Source organism: Phocoena phocoena, chromosome 5 (assembly GCF_963924675.1).
Source record: "Phocoena phocoena chromosome 5, mPhoPho1.1, whole genome shotgun sequence".
Classification (NCBI taxonomy): domain Eukaryota; kingdom Metazoa; phylum Chordata; class Mammalia; order Artiodactyla; family Phocoenidae; genus Phocoena; species Phocoena phocoena.
In genome coordinates, this window is record NC_089223.1 from 94,219,677 (window position 1) to 94,237,739 (window position 18,063).

Consider the following 18,063-nt stretch of genomic DNA (forward strand, 5'->3'; position numbering starts at 1 on the left):
AGAACTTAAGAAAGGAAAATGTGACTTTTTGGGTGAGGAGGGAGAAGACTTCAAATTTTTGCCCAGGGCTTGTCTTTTGTTCTAGAAAAGGGACAAAAGACCTGTTGTTATTCTTATTTGTAGTAGATTTGGTGACTGTATTTTCCAAACCAAAGATCTGGATACCTCTTCTAAAGAGAGGTGGGTTTTTTGTTTTGGTTTCTGTTTGCTTTGGGTTTTGTTAATCTATCTAGAAATATGCGGCTATCATGGGATAGGTTTAGATGCCAAATATTAGAATGCCTCTTTATGGCTTATGGAACAGTAGATTTCTCAAGATATTTCTGAACTCAGATATTCAAATTTAAAAGGTATAACTACCAGAACCCCAGTTTCCTGAATTCAGTTGAGTTTACTGAAAGCTAAGTTACCTTTCCACACTCATTGATGACTGTGCCATCTAATTTTCATTCTTCCATCTTTACTCTCAACCCTGACATCATTTATGTTGACTTTATTTTTCATAAGGATAGCCTATCAAGTTGCCTAAACTTCACAGTTCATGTAGTTCTCAATAATGACTTTCACTGTTCTCTGCTTCAAAAATCATGTTATGCCATATTTTAAATTTTTGGCAAGGTTTTTTTTTGGGCTGCGCCACATGGCTTACGGGATCTTAATACCCTGACCAGGGATCAAACCCGTGCCCCTTTCAGTGGAAGTGCAGAGTCGTAACCGCTGGACTGCCAGGGAAGTCCCATTGGTGAGGTTTATTAAGGTATAATTTACAAAGTATAGTTCTGTGAGTTCTCACACACTAACAGTTGGATAACCAACTCCTCAGTATTCAAGATATAGAACGGTTTCACCATCCCCAAAAGTTCTTTTTTACTCTTTGGTAGTCATCTCCTTACCCATACCCAAGCACTAACAACCATTGATCTGATTTTGACCCTATAGTGTTATGTGAATGGAATCATACAGTATGTACTTTAGAGTCTGGCTTCCTTCACTTAACAGTATGCATTTCAGATATATCCATGTTGTTGCATGTATCAATAGTTTATTCCTTTTGCTGCATAGTAGTCTCTTGTATCACTATTTATGCATTCAACAGTTGAAGGACATTGGGTAATTGTGAATGAAACTCTACAAACACTTGTGTACAGGTATTTGTATAAATGTAGTTTTCATTCTGTTGGTTAAATAGGAGTGGGATTGTTGGATCATGTGGTAATGTGTATATAGCTTGTTAGAAATTATCAAATTGTTTTCCAAAGTTGTGCTATTTGGCATTCCTTCGTATAATTTATGAAGTCCTGTTGTTGTGCATCCTTAGAAGCATGTGGTATTAGCAGTTTCTTTTTAGCCATTCTAATAGGTGTGTAATGATATTTTGTTGAGATTTTAATTTGCATATCAGTGATAAATTATGTGGAGTACCTTTTCATATGCTAATTTGCCATCCATTTGTTTTCTGTGATGTGTCTGTTCAAATCTGTTACCCTCACCCTTTTTTTTTGAGTGGTTTGTTTTCTTGTGTTTCTAGATATGAATTCTTCATTAAATATATTATTTGCAAAAATTTTACATATGCTATTAACCAGTATTGATACTACTTTTACTTTAGTCAGTTATCTTTTAGAGCAGTTAAAACTGGGAAAATGTCTTTCTTTTTTTTTTTTGTAATTGAAGTATAGTAGATTTACAATATTGTGTTAGTTTCAGGTGTACAGCAAAGTAATTCAGATATATGTATATATATATATATATATATATATGTGTATATATGTAAGTATATATTCAGATTATTTTTCATTATAGATTATTACAAGATGTTGAATATAGTTCCCTTTCCTATGCAGTAAATCCTTGTTGTTTATTTTATATATAGTAGTGTTCATCTGTTAATCCCATACTTCTAATTTATCCTTCCCTCTTCCCCCTTTACCATAAGTTTGTTTTCTATGTCTTTGAATCTGTTTCTGTTTTGTAAGTAAATTCATTTGTATTATTTATTAGATTCCACATGAGTGATACCATGTGGTATTTGTCTTTCTCTGTCTGACTTATGATAGTCTCTAGGTCCATCCATGTGCTGCAAATGGCAATGTTTCATTCTTTTTTATTGCTGAGTAATATTCCTCTCTCTCTCTGTGTGTGTGTGTGTGTGTGTGTGTGTGTATGTATACCACATCTTCTTTATCCTTTCATCTGTTGATGGACATTTTGGCTATTGTAAATAGTGCTGCTATGAACATTGGGGTGCACATGTATCTTTTCAAATTAAAATTTTCATCTTTTCTGGGTACATACCCAGGAATGGGATTGCTGGATCATATGGTAGCTCTATTTTTAGTTTTTTCAGGATCCTCCCTACTGTTTTCCTTGTTTTTTTGTTTGTTTGTTGGAGTTGGGTTATGGAAATATTAGTGCCTTTACTAGATCTATTTCCTAGCAAAATTCTTTTTAGCTCAGCATTGCTCTATCTCATCACCAATCAGGAAAATCAGTTGACTTGGAACTATAAACAAAAACAAAACAATATATTTATGAACCTCACTGAATCAGCCTAGAAAAATTGACTTCTGAGGGTGCTAAAGTACCTGTCAAGATGCAGCATGCACAGCTTTCCAGGTTATGTTGGCCATTTGTATGTCTTCTTTGAAGAACTGTCTAATTAGGTCTTCTGCCCATTTTTTGATTGGCTTGTTTGTATTTTTGTTATTAAGTTGTATAAGTTGTTTTTATATCTTGGAAATAAAGCCCTTGTCGGTCACATCATTTGCAAATATTTTCTCCCACTCTGTAGGTTGTCTTTTCATTTTGTTTGTGGTTAGCTGTGCAAAAGCTTTCAAGTTTGATTAGATCCCCCAAAATGGGAAATTTTCTTCTATATTTCATTTCATCTTAACCATTTTGGGGGAATCTTAACTTCTTTCTGTAAATCCAAATGTTTGGGTGGTAACATTTTCTTCTGCCTGAGGAATTTCCTTTCACATTTCTTGTAGTGCAGATCTTCTGATAATTAGTCTTTCAGTTTTTGTCTGTCTGAAATGTCTTTATTTCACCTTCATCTTTGAAAGGTGTTTTTGTTGAGTATAGAATTCTGGGTTGATAGTTTCTTTCAGCACTTTAAAGGTATCATTCCATTGTCTTCTAGGTTGCATAGTTTTGGATGTGAAGTGTGCTGTAATTCTCACCTATTTCTTGTGTATGTATTTTAGGGTATTACCAGTTCTGTTCAACATTAACTGGAGGCCTTAGCCAAAACAATTAAATTAAGGAGGTGTGGGGGGGAAGCACAATGATTTGAAAGAGAAATTACAGTTGTGGTTTTCCACAAGTGTTTGTGTATAAAAATGTAAGAGAATCTATAGATATGTTATCAAAACTACTAGAAGAGTTTAGCAAGTTTACTGGATTTAAATTGGCCACATCCATGTATACCAAAAAGAAACAAGTTTTATTTTTAGAAGTTAACATTTTTAGTTGGCCATAAGAACTATAAGCAAGAATAACTCCAATAAATGATGTTTGACCTTTTTAAGAAAATCATTGAATGGTATTAATATTTTTTCAAATTATAAAATAGTAATCTTTAACACATTGTGGTATTCACTTAGGAGTAGACAAACAGATCAGTGGAGAGCCTAAAAACAGATCCACAAAAAAAGGTTGATAAGTTGGGCTTAATCAAAGTTACAAACCTTTGTGCTTCAAAAGACATCATCAAGAATGTGAAAAGACAATGCACAGACTTGTAGAAAACACTTGCAGATAGATCATATATCTGACAAGGGACCTATATCCATATGAACTTTTATAGCTCAATAATGAGAAGACAAATGACCCCAACTAAAAAATAAGCAAAAGATTTGAATAGACATTTCACTGAAGAACATATGTGAATTACCAATAGCACATAATAAGATGTTCAGTATCATTAATCACTAGGAAAATGAGATATCACTTCATACTCACTAAAATGGCTATAATTGAAAAGACAAGTGTTGGTAAGACTGTGGAGAAATTGCTGGTGGGAATATAAGATGGTCTAGCTGCTTTGGAAGGCAGTTTGGCAGTTTCTGAAAATGTTAAACATAAAAATACTATATGACCCAAAGATTTCATTTCTATGTGTACTTACCCAATAGAAATGAAAATATACATCCACAAATGCCCATAGCAGCATTATTGACAATAAGACAAAAAGTAGAAACAACCCAAAGTTCCATCAGCTGTCAAATGGATATACAAATGTGGTGAAGTACTAATATGTGCTGCAACATAGATGAACATCAGACATTATACTCAGTGAAAGAAGCCAGACAGAAAAGTGCACATATTACATGATTTTATTTATTTGAAATATCCAGAAAAGGCAAATTTATAGAGACAGAAAGTGGATTAATCAGTACCTGGGGTTGGTTGTAGGAATGAGGAGACTAGATGGGCAGAAGGTTTCTTTTGGAGGTGATGGAATGTTCTAAAATTAGATTGTGGTGATGATTGTGCATCTCTGTATACATATTAAAATCATTGAATTGAATACTTACAATGAGTGAATTTTATGGTAGGAAATTATATCTCAGTAAAGTATTAATTAAAAAAATCCAGACTTGCATTTTGGGATTTCTTAGGACATAAAGATAGCCTTACTAATCAATTGAGATGGAATGGCGCTTGGGATAAAATTAGATTTCTATATTAGACTCTTCGTAAAAATGAATTCTGATGGATTAAAGAACTACATTTGTAAAGCAAAACTTCAAAATTTTATACATACACATAGAATAATTACCTATGACTTTAAAAAATTTTTCCTATACAAAAAAAATGTACAACCATAACACAAGATACAAAAAAAAGTTTGTTTATGCTATGTTACAACAAAACAACACCCCCCAAAAAAAAACCTCTGAAAAAAATATTAAAATCAGCTATACCTCAAAAACCCCCTGCAAAACTCCTGTTATAAGAGAACAAAACGAAAAATCAAGCCATAACTGGGGGGGTGGGGGAGGGTACAGTTCATGAAATTGCTAATTATTACCCAGCATACTAAAACTGACTGAATTTTTGAAAAGCCAGTGGTTCAGTTGAAAAGTGGCAAAAGGGCAATATGAAAATACAACATTTCAAAATACGCTAAATTTTAGTAATAATTAGGGAACTGCAAATTAAAATAAGTGATTTTATTTTCATATGTGTGACAAATATAAAGCCAAGTTTTGGTCAGTATTTGTGGGAAACAGGAACTCTTAAACATTACTGTTAGAACTGTAGGATGATTCAACCATATAATGCAATATCTAGTAAAGTTGAAAATGTTCATACTTGAGAGCCAAGTAATTCTTCCACTTATAGATTTCTACCCCAAAAAACTCTAACACTTGGACAGGATCACACATTTATGAAGCTTTTTAATGCAGTTCTGTTTGTAATAACAAAAAAGATGAAAAGCCACACAGTTCTCAACAGAGAAATGGATAAACTGCATGTACTTACATAAATGAACTCTATAGTCAAACAGAATGAACTAGGAATTTTGGTTTTTGGTAAGGGTGATCTAAGTTATCTAGATCAATCCTTCTGCTGAAAACAATAGAAAATGCTAGATTAAAAAAATTTTTTTAAGAGCTGAAAAGATAGCTGGGAATACACAGGCTAATGTTAGAAGTAAGAAGAAAATAAGAGGTAAAAAACTGCTTAAGCGTGAAGTCATTTGTTTTATTTGTTCTTTCCTGGCTGACTAGGCAAGAGGATCAGAATTCAAGTCCTGTAACTTGTTCAAGGTAGATATCTTTATATTCCTATCCAAATTAAGCTGGGACTTCAGAGGACCTTGCCTTCAGAGTAAATGCAACCAGACCCATATCATCTTTTTTCCCTGCAGACCCAGGAGGTTGCCTGATGATCAAAGCAGGAAAAGGAAAAGGTAAAGGAAGGAAAATATCTGAGATTGAACTTGTCACAGACTGGCCTTCTAGCAGATCTGTACCCTGAGTCAATCAAGGAACTTCAGACCATGAAATTGGTTGAAGTGTTGCTGTGGTCTGAATGTTTGTGTCTCTCCAGAATTCCTAGGTGGAAAACCTAAGGGCCAAAGTGATGGTATTAGGAGGTAGGACCTTCAGGAAGTGATTAGGTCCTAAGAGTGGAGCCCTCATGATTGGGATTACTGCCCTTATAAAAGAGGCCCCAGAGAGCTAGCTTGCCCCTTCCACTGTGTGAGGACACAGGGAGAAGTTGGCATTGTGTAACCTGGAAGAGAGCCTTTACCAGAATCTGACTGTGCTTGCACCCTGATCTTGGACTTTCAGCCTCCAGGACTGTGAGGAATAAATGTTTGCTGTTTATAAGCCACCCAGTCTCTGGTATGTTGTTACAACAGTCTGAATGGACTAAGACAAGTGTATATTAGTTTCCTATTGCTGTTGTAATACGTTAACACAGATTCTGTGGTTTAACACAACATTAATTTATCTTACAGTTCTGGAGGTCAGAAACCTGAGATGGGCTTTGGTGGGCTAAAATCATGTTGTTGGCAGGGCTGTGTTTCTTTGTGAAGGCTTTAGGGGCAGAATCCATTTTCTTGCATTTTCTAACTTTTAAAGGTTGCCAGCATTCCATGCCTTGTGGTCCCCATCCATCTTCAAAGCCAGCAGTGGTCAGTTGAGTCATTCTCATAATGCCGTCTTTCATTCTGATTGTTCTGCCTCCTTCCTCCCAGTTTAAAGATCCTTGTGATTATACTGTGTCCACCATGTTAATCTCATTTTAAGGTGAGCGATTAGGAACCTTAATAACATTTGCAATCTTAATTCCTCCCTGCCATGTAACATAATTTATTCATGGGTACTGGGTATTGGAACATGGATATCTCTGTGGAGCCATTCATTATTCTGTTTACCACAAGGTGGTTTCTAGCTGACGGTGCCCTTAGATGCTTTCTGGAAGCAAATGATAAGCATCTCTGGAGGAGGTCACATCCATCCTAGGCCTTAGGGAATTTTTAATCGTTTGATGGTAAAAGCCAGTAAGTACTGAATTAAGTGCACAAAGAAACAAGGCAAGATGAGCAAGACCCATCAGACAGCAGAACCAACCCATAAAAGTATATATATATATATATATATACACACACACACACACACACACACACATATATACACACTATATGGTCAGATACTAATTTTTTAAATCACTGTGCTTACCATATTTAAAGAAATGACAGACCTAAATATCTGCAAGAAATGGGGAACTGTAAATAAGATGTTAAATATTTGAAAAAGAACATTATAAAACTTGTTTAACTAAAATTACTGAAATCAGCAAGTCAGAGAATGAACTTCCACCTCTGACCATGAGGAAGTAAGAGGGTTTGGACTTATCCTCCACTATAGGCAGCTAGGAAACTGGACTGTATATTTAAAAGAAATTTGTTTCAGACATTGGAAAACAGGCAGCGCAGAACTGTGGTCCCTGAGGAAAAGGAAACTAATGATCACTCCAGCTTTTTGCCCGGAGGTAGTTTCCAGACTGTAGCATAGGCAGAATTGGCCCAAAAAGTGGTCTCGCTGACTGGAGAAGACAAAGGTCAGCCTTTAGGGTGGTGTATGAGTGGCTGGAACTTTCCAGTGGCTGGAAAGGAGAGAGCTACATGGAGAAAGAGCTCAAGAAACCAGCATAGGGTACCCTTGAATCTTTGGCTGAAAACCACTTCATGCATATGTAGGATGACATTCTACAAGGCCTGATAAATAACACCTTTAGGAAAGGACAAGTGCCAGTGAGCTATAATTTCAACAATTTTCAGAACTTACACAGGGCTGGGAACCATTTAGGTTCCCACCAACCAGAATAAGTACAGTCATGGAATACAAGAGGTATTCAGTGGAGATCCAAGAAAACTAAAGGTAGTAGTGGAAAGGCTTTTCTGCTTCTTTCCTTAAAGCCTTTTTCAAAGCCTCAAAATGATCTTCAAGTAAGTTAACTTCCTGAATGAATCAAATGTGACACTTTTCAAGGGGAAAAAAAAAAAGGACTCACAATATAAAAATTCATAATGTCTGGCATCCGAATAAAATTACTTGACATGCAAAAAAGCAGGAAAATTTAGCTCATAATCAGGAAAAATATCAGTCAATAGAATTAGAACCAGAATTAACAGATAATAGAATTAACAGATAAGGATGTGAAAACTATTAAAATTTCCTAAGTATACTCAAGGATTAAAAGGATAGTGTGAACATAATGAAGAGGAAAATGGAGAATGTAAAAAGGAAAGAAATGGTTCAACAAATGGTGCTGGGTCAAATAGATATCAATATAGAAAACATCAGCTCTATCACAGCATTCACAAAAAATAATCAAAATGGACCATAGCCCTAAATGTAAAACTTAAAATTTCTGTAAGTTTTCAGAGAAGAGCTTTGCAGCCTCGGTGTAGAGAAAGTTTCTTAGAGCACAAAAACAACAACCGTAAAGGAAAAAAATGGATGAATTGATCTTCATCAAAATTAACTTTTATTCCTTGGAAGACACCATTAAGAAAACAGAAAGGAAGGTCATAAGCTGGGAGGAAACAGCGACAACATATATATCAGACAAAAGGATAGTATCCAGAATATATTTAAAAACAAACAAAAATGCTCTTAACTACTCAATTATAAGAGGTGAAACAACCCAATTAAAATTTTTGCAAAATATTTTAATAGAGACATATGAATGGCAGTAAGCATGTGAAAAGATGATCAACATCACTAATCATTAGAGAAATGCAAATTAAAATCACAATGAGATATCATGACATTAGGAAGGTTTTAAGTCATTTGAATGGTTGAAAAGAAAAAAAAAGTAAACAAAAGAAAAACACACAATTGACCATACCAAGTGATGTTGGAGTTGAGAAGCCATAATGTAACATTTGTACATGGCTGGTGAGAATGTAAAACGATACAATAACATTTTTTGAATTGAAGTATAGTTAATTTACAACATTGCATTAGTTTCTGGTGTATAGCAAAATGATTCAGTTATACATATATGTTGTTTTTCATATTCTTTTCCATTATAGTTTATTACAAGATATTGAATATAGTTCCTTGTGCTATACAGTAGGACCTTGTTGTTTATCTATTTAATATATAGTAGTTAAATAATACATAATTTAAACTATTTAATATATATAGTATCTGCTAATCCCAAACTCCAAATTTATCCCTCCCCCCCTTTCCCCTTTGGTAACCATAAATTTGTTTCCTACGTTTGTGAATCTGTTTCTGTTTTGTAAATAGTTCATTTGTATTATTTTTTAGGTTCTGTATATGAGTGATATCATAGGATATTTGTCTTTCTCTTATATGACTTAGTTGACTTAGTATGATAACTCTAGATCCATCCATGTGCTGCAAATGGCAATATTTCATTCTTTTTATGGGTGAGTGACATTCCACTGCATATATATGCATCTTCTTTATCCATTCATCTGTTAATGGATACTTAGGTTGCTTCCATGTCTTGGCTATTGTGAATAGTGCTGCAATAAACATAGTGGTGCATGTATCTTCTCGAATTACAGTTATCTTTTCTGGATATATGCCCAGGAGTGGGATTGCTGATCATATGGTAGCTCTATGTTTAGTTTTTTAAGGAATCTCCATACTGTTTTCCGTAGTGGTTGTACCAGCTTACATTCCCACCAGCAGTGTAGGAAGATTTTCTATTCTTCACACTCTCTCCAGCATTTATTTGTAGACTTTTTGGTAATGGCCATTCTGACTGGTTTGAGGTGATACCTCAGGGTAGTTTTGACTTGCAGTTCTCTAATAATTAGTGATGTTGAGCATTTTTTCATACGCCTGTTGGCCATCTGCATATCTTCATTGGAGAAATGTCTGTTTAGTTCTTCTGCCCAGTTTTTGATTGGGTTGTTTGTTTTTTTGTAATTGAGCTGAGCTGTTTTTTTGTTTTTTGTTTGTATTTAAGTAGCCCTTGAGTTGAGTCTATCTATCTATTTATTTATTTATTTATCGTTGTATTGGGTCTTCGTTGCTGCGCGTGAGCTTTCTGTAGTTGCAGCGAGTGGGGGCTACTCTTCGTTGAGGTGCGTGGGCTTCTCATTGCGGTGGCTTCTCTTGTTGTGGAGCACGGGCTCTAGGCACGTGGGCTTCAGTAGTTGTGGCACACAGGCTCAGTAGTTGTGGCTCTCAGGCTCTAGAGCGCAGGCTTAGTAGTTGTGGTGCACGGGCTTAGTTGCTCCACGGCATGTGGGATCTTCCTGGACCAGGGCCCGAACCTGTGTCCCCTGCATTGGCAGGTGGATTCTTAACCAGTGCACCACCAGGGAAGCCCTGAGCTGTTTTTATATTTTGGAAATTAAGCCCTTGTTGGTCTCATCATTTGCAAATATTTTCTCCCACTCCATAAGTTTTTCAAGCATATGCAGAGAATTTTCAAAAATTGTGTATATTGACCATAAAGACAGTCTCAGAAAATTTCAAGATTGAAATCATGTTGGGTACTTTCTTTTACTACAGTGTAATTAAGTTAGAAATCTATTAAAAGGATAGACTATCCATATATATTTGGAAATTAAGAAATACACTTCTAAAAACTGTGAACCAGAAAAGAAGACATAATGAAAATTAGGGAATATTTCGACTGAATGATGAGAAAATATGACTGGAATGCAGCTTGTTAGATAGAAATCAATAACTTTAAATGCATATATTAGAAAAGAAGAAAGGCTGAAAGTTAATGAGCTCTTCCATTTCAGGAAGAAAAAATAAGAGCAGAATAAAATAGAGGGCAGGAAGAAATAAAAGCAGGGACAGGAATTAATGGATAAGAAAACAGACATACAATAGAGAAGATCAAGGAATCAAAAAAGAATTCTTTTTAAATCTAAAAAAAAAAAGAGAGGGAGAGAAACTTTTAATGGCTCGACTGAGAAAAAAGAGAAATCATAAATAACTGAAGTATGGAATGAAAAGCAAAAAGGACATGACTGCTGATATTGTTGACATTAGATAGATAAAAACATACAAGGAAATGTTTTATGCAAATAAATTAGAAGATATAGTTGAAATGGGCAAGTTCCCAGAAAACTATGACTAACATAAGAAATAGAGTACATGAATAATCCTTTAACAGTTAAATAAATTTGATCAGTAATAGGCACTTCAGAAAGACTTTATTTCCATTTGGCATCCCTGGCATGTTCTTTTAAAATGTCCAAGCAAGGCATCCTACATTTCCTAATATTTTCCCAGAGAATAGAAAAAGAAAGGACATTGCCACTCATTTTATGAGGGTAGCATAACGTTGATATAAAAACTTGATCAAGTACAAAGGAAATTTACAGACCAGTCTCATTAGTGAACATAGATGCCGAAATTTGAAAGGACTAATCAAGATAAGGAACCCAGCAAATATGTCTCATGATAATGTTGGGTTTTCCCAGGAATGGAAGAGGTTTGGTTTAATATTCAATGTAATTCACTGTATCACTATATTTAGAGATTTAAGAAAGAAAAATGACATAGTTATTTCAGTAAATTCAAAATAAATTTGGTACTCAGCCTTAAAAAAAAAAAGAAAGAAATGCTGCCGTTTGTGACAATGTGGATGGACCTGGAAGGTATTATGCTTTGTGAAGTAAGTCAGACAGAGAAAGACAAATACTGTATGTTTTCACTTATAAATAAAATCTAAAAAATAAAATAAATGAATACAACAAAACAGAAACAGACTTACAGAGAACAAACTAGTAGTTACCAGAGGGAAGACGGGTGGGAGGATGAGCAAAATGTGTGAAGGGGATTGAGAGGTACAAACTACTAGGTATGAAATAAGCTACAAGATTGTAATCTACAGCACAGGAAATATAGTCAATATTTTATAATAGCTTTGTATGGAGTATAGTCTATAAAAATATTGAATTACTGTGTTGTACACCTGAAATGCAATATTGTAAATCAAATATAAATAAACTGATTGATTTGGTAAAATTCAATATCTTTGCATGGCAGGGAAACACCCCTAGCAAGCTAGACATAGAATGAACTTCCTTAATGTGATAAACAGTATTTCTCTTAAAGAATACAGCAAACATATTTAATGATGAAACTTGGAATGTGTTCCCATTTAGATTGGATGTGTCAAGGATGCTCACTCTGACCACCAATTTTCAACATCATAATTGAGGTCCCCTAGCTAAGCCAATAAGGCAAGAGCAAGAAAAAAGAAAGCAATAAGGATTAGAAAGGAACAAAACTACCATTATCTATAGATGATATATTTGTATATGTAGAACATTTCCAGATAAATTATAATTACAAAGTTTAGCGATGTTGTTAGATAACAAAGTCAATATACAAACATCAATTGTGTTTCTATAAGCCTACAAGAAATAAAACTTTTAACTAAGGATATCGTTTACAATAGCACCAACACTATGCAATATGAATAAATCTTAACAGGCTGTATGTAAGACCTTGGTCTTATCTAGTGAACAGTTGAGGAACCCAGTAGAAAAATGTAAGTCCCTGTTTGCTTTCTTTTCAGGCTTAAATCTAGGAAATGTACACTGTTTAAATTCAGTATGCTTACCCCGGGGTGGGGGGCGCTATACATTTTGTCCAAAATACCACAGAATAACATCCTAAAATAGTTGTTTGCAATATTATTTTTGGAGTAAATTGATCACATCAAAATAGAATATCTTGGTAATAGAGATTTGGGGCTTGTTCAGTCTGAGTCTTTATCTAATAGTAAGTCTTTTCTGTAGCATTCTTGAAAGCATCCTCTGGTGGGAGTTCATTCACTTTTCTGCCTGAAATTTCCACTCATGGGAACTAGTACTGAATCATTTCACAGAGATTTTTTTAAGTACATATTTACCAAGTACCATGAGAGCTACCTTTACTTTGTCAAATTTAGGACATCATCAGTTGTAAGATGCATCATTTCTTCATGTTCTACTAAATAAAAAAAGTCACTTTTCGACTGACACACCATTGATTTTTTTTTTTTTTTGTGGTATGTGGGCCTCTCACTGTTGTGGCCTCTCCCGTTGCGGAGCACAGGCTCCGGACGCACAGCCTCAGCGGCCATGGCTCATGGGCCCAGCCACTCCGCGGCATGTGGGATCTTCCCGGACCGGGGCACGAACCCGCGTCCCCTGCATCGGCAGGCGGACTCTCAACCACTGCGCCACCAGGGAAGCCCACACCATTGATTTTAACATGCATCTTGAGTATAGAGGTTTCTAAACGTTTTGAAAAGCAGTTTATGATTTATAAAACATTTCTACAGAAGTATTTCTCGTGTTTTACAGTTTAGAAATACTACTGAGAAAATCTGTCTTTAATTTTTCAGGTCTATCATGCTTCCTTTCGTATTTTTCCCTCATAATTTAAGCATCCCTAAATTAGTTCCTTTTCTTGGTTTTCCATTTATTTTGCCATCCTGGTCATTTTCCAGGATGCCTTGTAGTTTATCAGTAACCTGCTTAATACTGAATATGATGCAAACTTCAAAAAGAAAATTGTAAAATCTTAATATTAGTTTATCCACAAAGTAGAATACTCTGAGTTCATGAACTAGAGTTTTGTTAACTTAATAAGATTTTCAGTATTTTTTTTCCTTAAAACAAGGCAAAATTGTTGTGTTTTAATTTTTACAAGTAGGTTTAAATTTTATATATCATACTTTTCACAGCAAAAATTTCTCCCCATTGACACTTATTTACTCGTTTTTAAAATTGAGGTTAAAGATGCTACTTCTTTTAAAGTTAACATTTTTTGTAACCAGTATAAACAGGATTGTAATACACGTCTCTTCTAATTATTCTTTTCATCTCTACAAATCATTGCAAAACAAATCTGCTAGGCTTCCCTGGTGGCGCAGTGGTTGAGAGTCTGCCTGCCGATGCAGGGGACACGGGTTCGTGCCCCGGTCTGGGAAGATCCCACATGCCACAGAGCGGCTAAGCCCATGAGCCATGGCCACTGAGCCTGCGCATCCAGAGCTTGTGCTCCACAATGGGAGAGGCCACAACAGTGAGAGGCCCGCGTACTGCAAAAAAGCAAAACAAAACAAAACAAAAAAACAAATCTGCTCATTATTTTAACCTGGGACTATTTCTAAATGACAAAGGTGTTTACTTGTTTTAGAAGTGAATATTTACATTTGAATTTTACATTTTTTTTTACAATCACGTAATTCCTGGTAGTCACCGTGTGACTTCTTGCTGTGTTGTATATATTGCCTAGTTCAACTTAATTCATCTAAAGGAAAAAATGACACCTCATAGTATGTTAAATTTATAATTATCTGATTCATATAGAATTTATGGTTTTTGATTATTGTAAAATTAAGCTTTTTTAGTAGTTAATATACTTTTCTGTCTTTAATAACACAGGTTTTGAGAGTATTTTAGAAGGGCTTTATGGACCACGGCTACGAAGAGACCTCAGTTTATTTGAAGGTAATGTTTCTTTAAATTTTATTTAAAAATTTTAATCTTCTGTCCATTTTACAAATGAAAAATGGTTGTTCTATACTAACTTTGTATTAAAATGAATTTGTGATCTCATTTAATGAGAAAATATTTTTAAATAAGTAAATAAAATGATCTAAATATTATTTCTATTACATAATGTAATAATGATAATTACAAAATTTAAAACAAAATTTCTATTATTACATTATTATATAATCTTCAAAAAACTTTTAGTACATTGATCAAAGTAGAAAACAAAGCTTGTTTTTGGCTTAATGGTAAAATTTAATTTTTGTTATTTTAAACATTATGTGCCCTGACTTATTCTTAAAGAGGACTTAAAAAGGTTCAGTTAAATAAATATCTCCTGTTGCTTATGATATAGGCAGCCTGGAACTCAGATTGTCATTCTGAGATATGCCGCCATGTGTGTTCAGAGTTTTAATACTATTTGTTATTTCTTATAGCCTCCTCTTCCAAACACTCTAGCATAAATCCTGGTGGAAGATTTTGATCTATGCTATAATTGCTATAATATAGTTTAGTTTTTTTATTACTTGCTTGGAAATGTAGAGCGCTAGGAGAGAACATTTTTGTAGACATTTGAAATTGTATAGTACAGCTCATTCACAAAATGGGCAGTGCTAGTATAGATTTTCTGCTTTGATTTTGGTACAATTATTTCTGAATCTCGTACCTGTTCAGTTTTATATGCTAATAACTCTTTTAGCTTCTTTTCTTCTCTGGTACTTTCCATTCTACAAAGACCCAAGGTATCTTGTATAAATATATCTTTTGAGTTGAGGCAATCAAAAGTTTTCTACTTATTCTTTTTTTTTTTAATTAATGTTGAGCAGGATAATTGAGTTATGAACCATAGAGCTGGTATCTATGAAAGATCATTTGTGCCAACCACCCACGTTCAGTCAGATGAATGCTATCCATGCAGAACATGACTTTTAGGATGGAGACTCCAAAACGTGCCTTATTCTAGTGTATTATCATTCTTATGACTAAGAGCTTTCTCTTCTATTTCTTAACTGTACTCATTTCTCGTTTTATCATAGTTTAACACTGCATTAAATATTTTTACCTGATATATTTATAAACACTACTGATTGTAGTTTCACCTATTTTTCTGAGCATGTAAATGAAGAAAGGAAAAATCCGAAGAAACAAGAATTTAACCTGTGCTTGATATTTCTTCAACCTTTCTTTTTAAACCTGCTGTCCTCATTTAGATCAGAAGTCAGCATTATACTTAATTGCCTTCTGATAACCCAAGTTGCAACTTGTAACTCTAAGCGTCTTGCTTCCCTCACTGTCATTTATTTATTTATATAGTTATGTGTGTATATATTTATGTCTTCGGAAATTAGTTTATTACATAAAGGGCAGAATGTGCTAATGAAATAAATTCTTGTATTTTATATTTAGACTAGTATTTCCTTAGCATACAAGTAACACATGTTCATTTTTGGAAATTAGAGAATACAAATAAATCAGAAAGAAAAAAATTACTCCTAATTCCATGACCCACAGATAACCTTCACCATTTTTATATAAATTTAAAATATATGTTTAGATGTATTTATTCTTTTATTAAAGTAGTACATACTGTATATACAGTGTATATAGTTTTTTGTGCCTACTGATTTTGTTCACTAGTGTATCATTTGGGTATATAAAGTTCTGGATCATCATTCTTAATGACAGCACAGTATTACATTGTAGATCTATGGTAATTAATTTAATTAATTTAATACCCTGTTGCTTATACCTCATTCCATTTATTCTTTTAATTCTGATAGATCTTGTACCTTATATCCTCTTCTGTGCTTTTTTTGGTGGGAGGATTTACAAAATTAGCTAAGCTTTGGAACTCGATCTTCTTCTCACACATAGGCACATACTGATGTTGCCCTTTTTCACCCCAGACGTTCTAACTTTTCTCCAGGTTTCTTAGGTAAATTCTTCCTCCTTTTCTTTGCTCTTTTGAATTAAAAAAAAAGGTTTCTAATCAAAGTTTCAGGCTTAAGAGGGATAATATTAATTGTAGTAATAAATCTGTATCTGTGCAAAGATAAAGACAGCCATACATTTTGAAGGAAGGTTACAACAGAGCTATCAAAGTGTAGAGCCTTTGAAAAGGCATGTAGAAGCTATCCATTATAGACATCTCCAGCTTTTTTCTTATCCTCTTCTTAAATAAGTGTGCTTTCTTTGTTATCACTGTTTAAAATGGTTTAATATTTAGATGTTAGGACTACCAAGTGTAGATATTTCTCATTATACAAATCTGTATGCAAGAATCACATAGGTGAGTCTATGTTTTTAGATAAATCATTGGAAATCTGAACCCTTGTTACTCACTTTCCAAAACTCAGGAACTAGATGAATTGGCTAGCCAAGGGATCCTTGTATATTACTCTAAATTATTTTTATTATAAAATTAAATGCATAGTATTTTTATTTTATAATACATTTAAGTTAAAATACTGCATTGCCAATCTGCTGCTGTTTCTGTGGAAAAATGTACTCTAAACTTCATAGTGCTACTTTGAAAGTCAACTTTGGCATACAGTGTATTTTTAATTTTAAGGCTTTTTATCATCTGTATTAGTGTTTTGAGAAGTTTATATTTTAATTCTTGAAATCTATTCAGAGTCACCTCCAGATTGAATGGTTTTGAAAGCTTTTGAGTGTTGCTAATTTTTAATTTGTTGGAAACAAAAGCTTTCTGTCTTCTTTGATCTGTTCTTAGGACTTTTTGTCCTTTTGAGGAAAACATAACTATTATTTCTTTTTGGAGTAAAGTCTCCAAAGAAACTTTGAATGTCATCAATTTTTATGTACTCCTTGAAAAGTTCCCCATACTCTATGCCTCTCTTCTACCAACCCAGAATTCACTTTTCCTGCTATCACATGACTTTTAAGCAGAAATTCACTCCTGTTTTCTGCTTTAGTCAATCCTTTCTCATGTCTTATTGGGGAACCGGTTTCTTTCATTTGTAGGATTGTCTGATTTACTTGCCCTGACTATGGATGTTTACAAAATATGCAAAGAGTACAGTAGGCAGGCGTAAAGTGGCTGATAGACCCTTATTGGTTTTTCCCTAGCTCTGTCCACATTTCAAAGAGAAATTATATCAGAGGTATGCAAGCGATCGCATTGTGGCCAAATCCAGCTCACTGACTGTTTTTGAATGGCCTATGAACTAAGAATGGTTTTTATGTTTTTAAATAGTTGAAAAAAATCAAAAGAAGATTTAATATTTTGTGGCTTGTGAAAACTATATGAAGTCCATATTTAATGCCTGATTAGTACAGTTTTATTGGAAACAGCCCCTCTTATTTGTTGACATATTGTCTATGGCTACTTTTGTCCTTCAACAGTAGAGTTGAATGGTTGTGACAGAGACCGTATATCCTGCAAAACCTAAAATATTTGCTCTCTGGCTGTTTATATTATAGTAAAGGTTTGCTAATCCCTGACTTATACCACTGACCAACATTTAATATTTTTGGCTTAATATCCTTTTTTCCCCAACTGTTAACACTATGATGATGGA

The 18,063-nt window shown here is 34.1% G+C and overlaps 1 protein-coding gene across 4 annotated transcripts in view; it reads left to right on the forward strand.

Annotated features, from left to right (window-relative positions):
• Positions 1–18,063, forward strand: part of LCORL (ligand dependent nuclear receptor corepressor like) — a 158,649-nt gene that overhangs the window by 28,783 nt on the left and 111,803 nt on the right. For all 4 annotated transcript variants that reach the window (XM_065877812.1, XM_065877813.1, XM_065877811.1 and 1 more), the window contains exon 2: positions 14,411–14,476. In XM_065877812.1, coding sequence (XP_065733884.1) covers positions 14,411–14,476 — 66 coding nt within the window. The remainder of the gene's footprint in view (positions 1–14,410; positions 14,477–18,063) is intronic.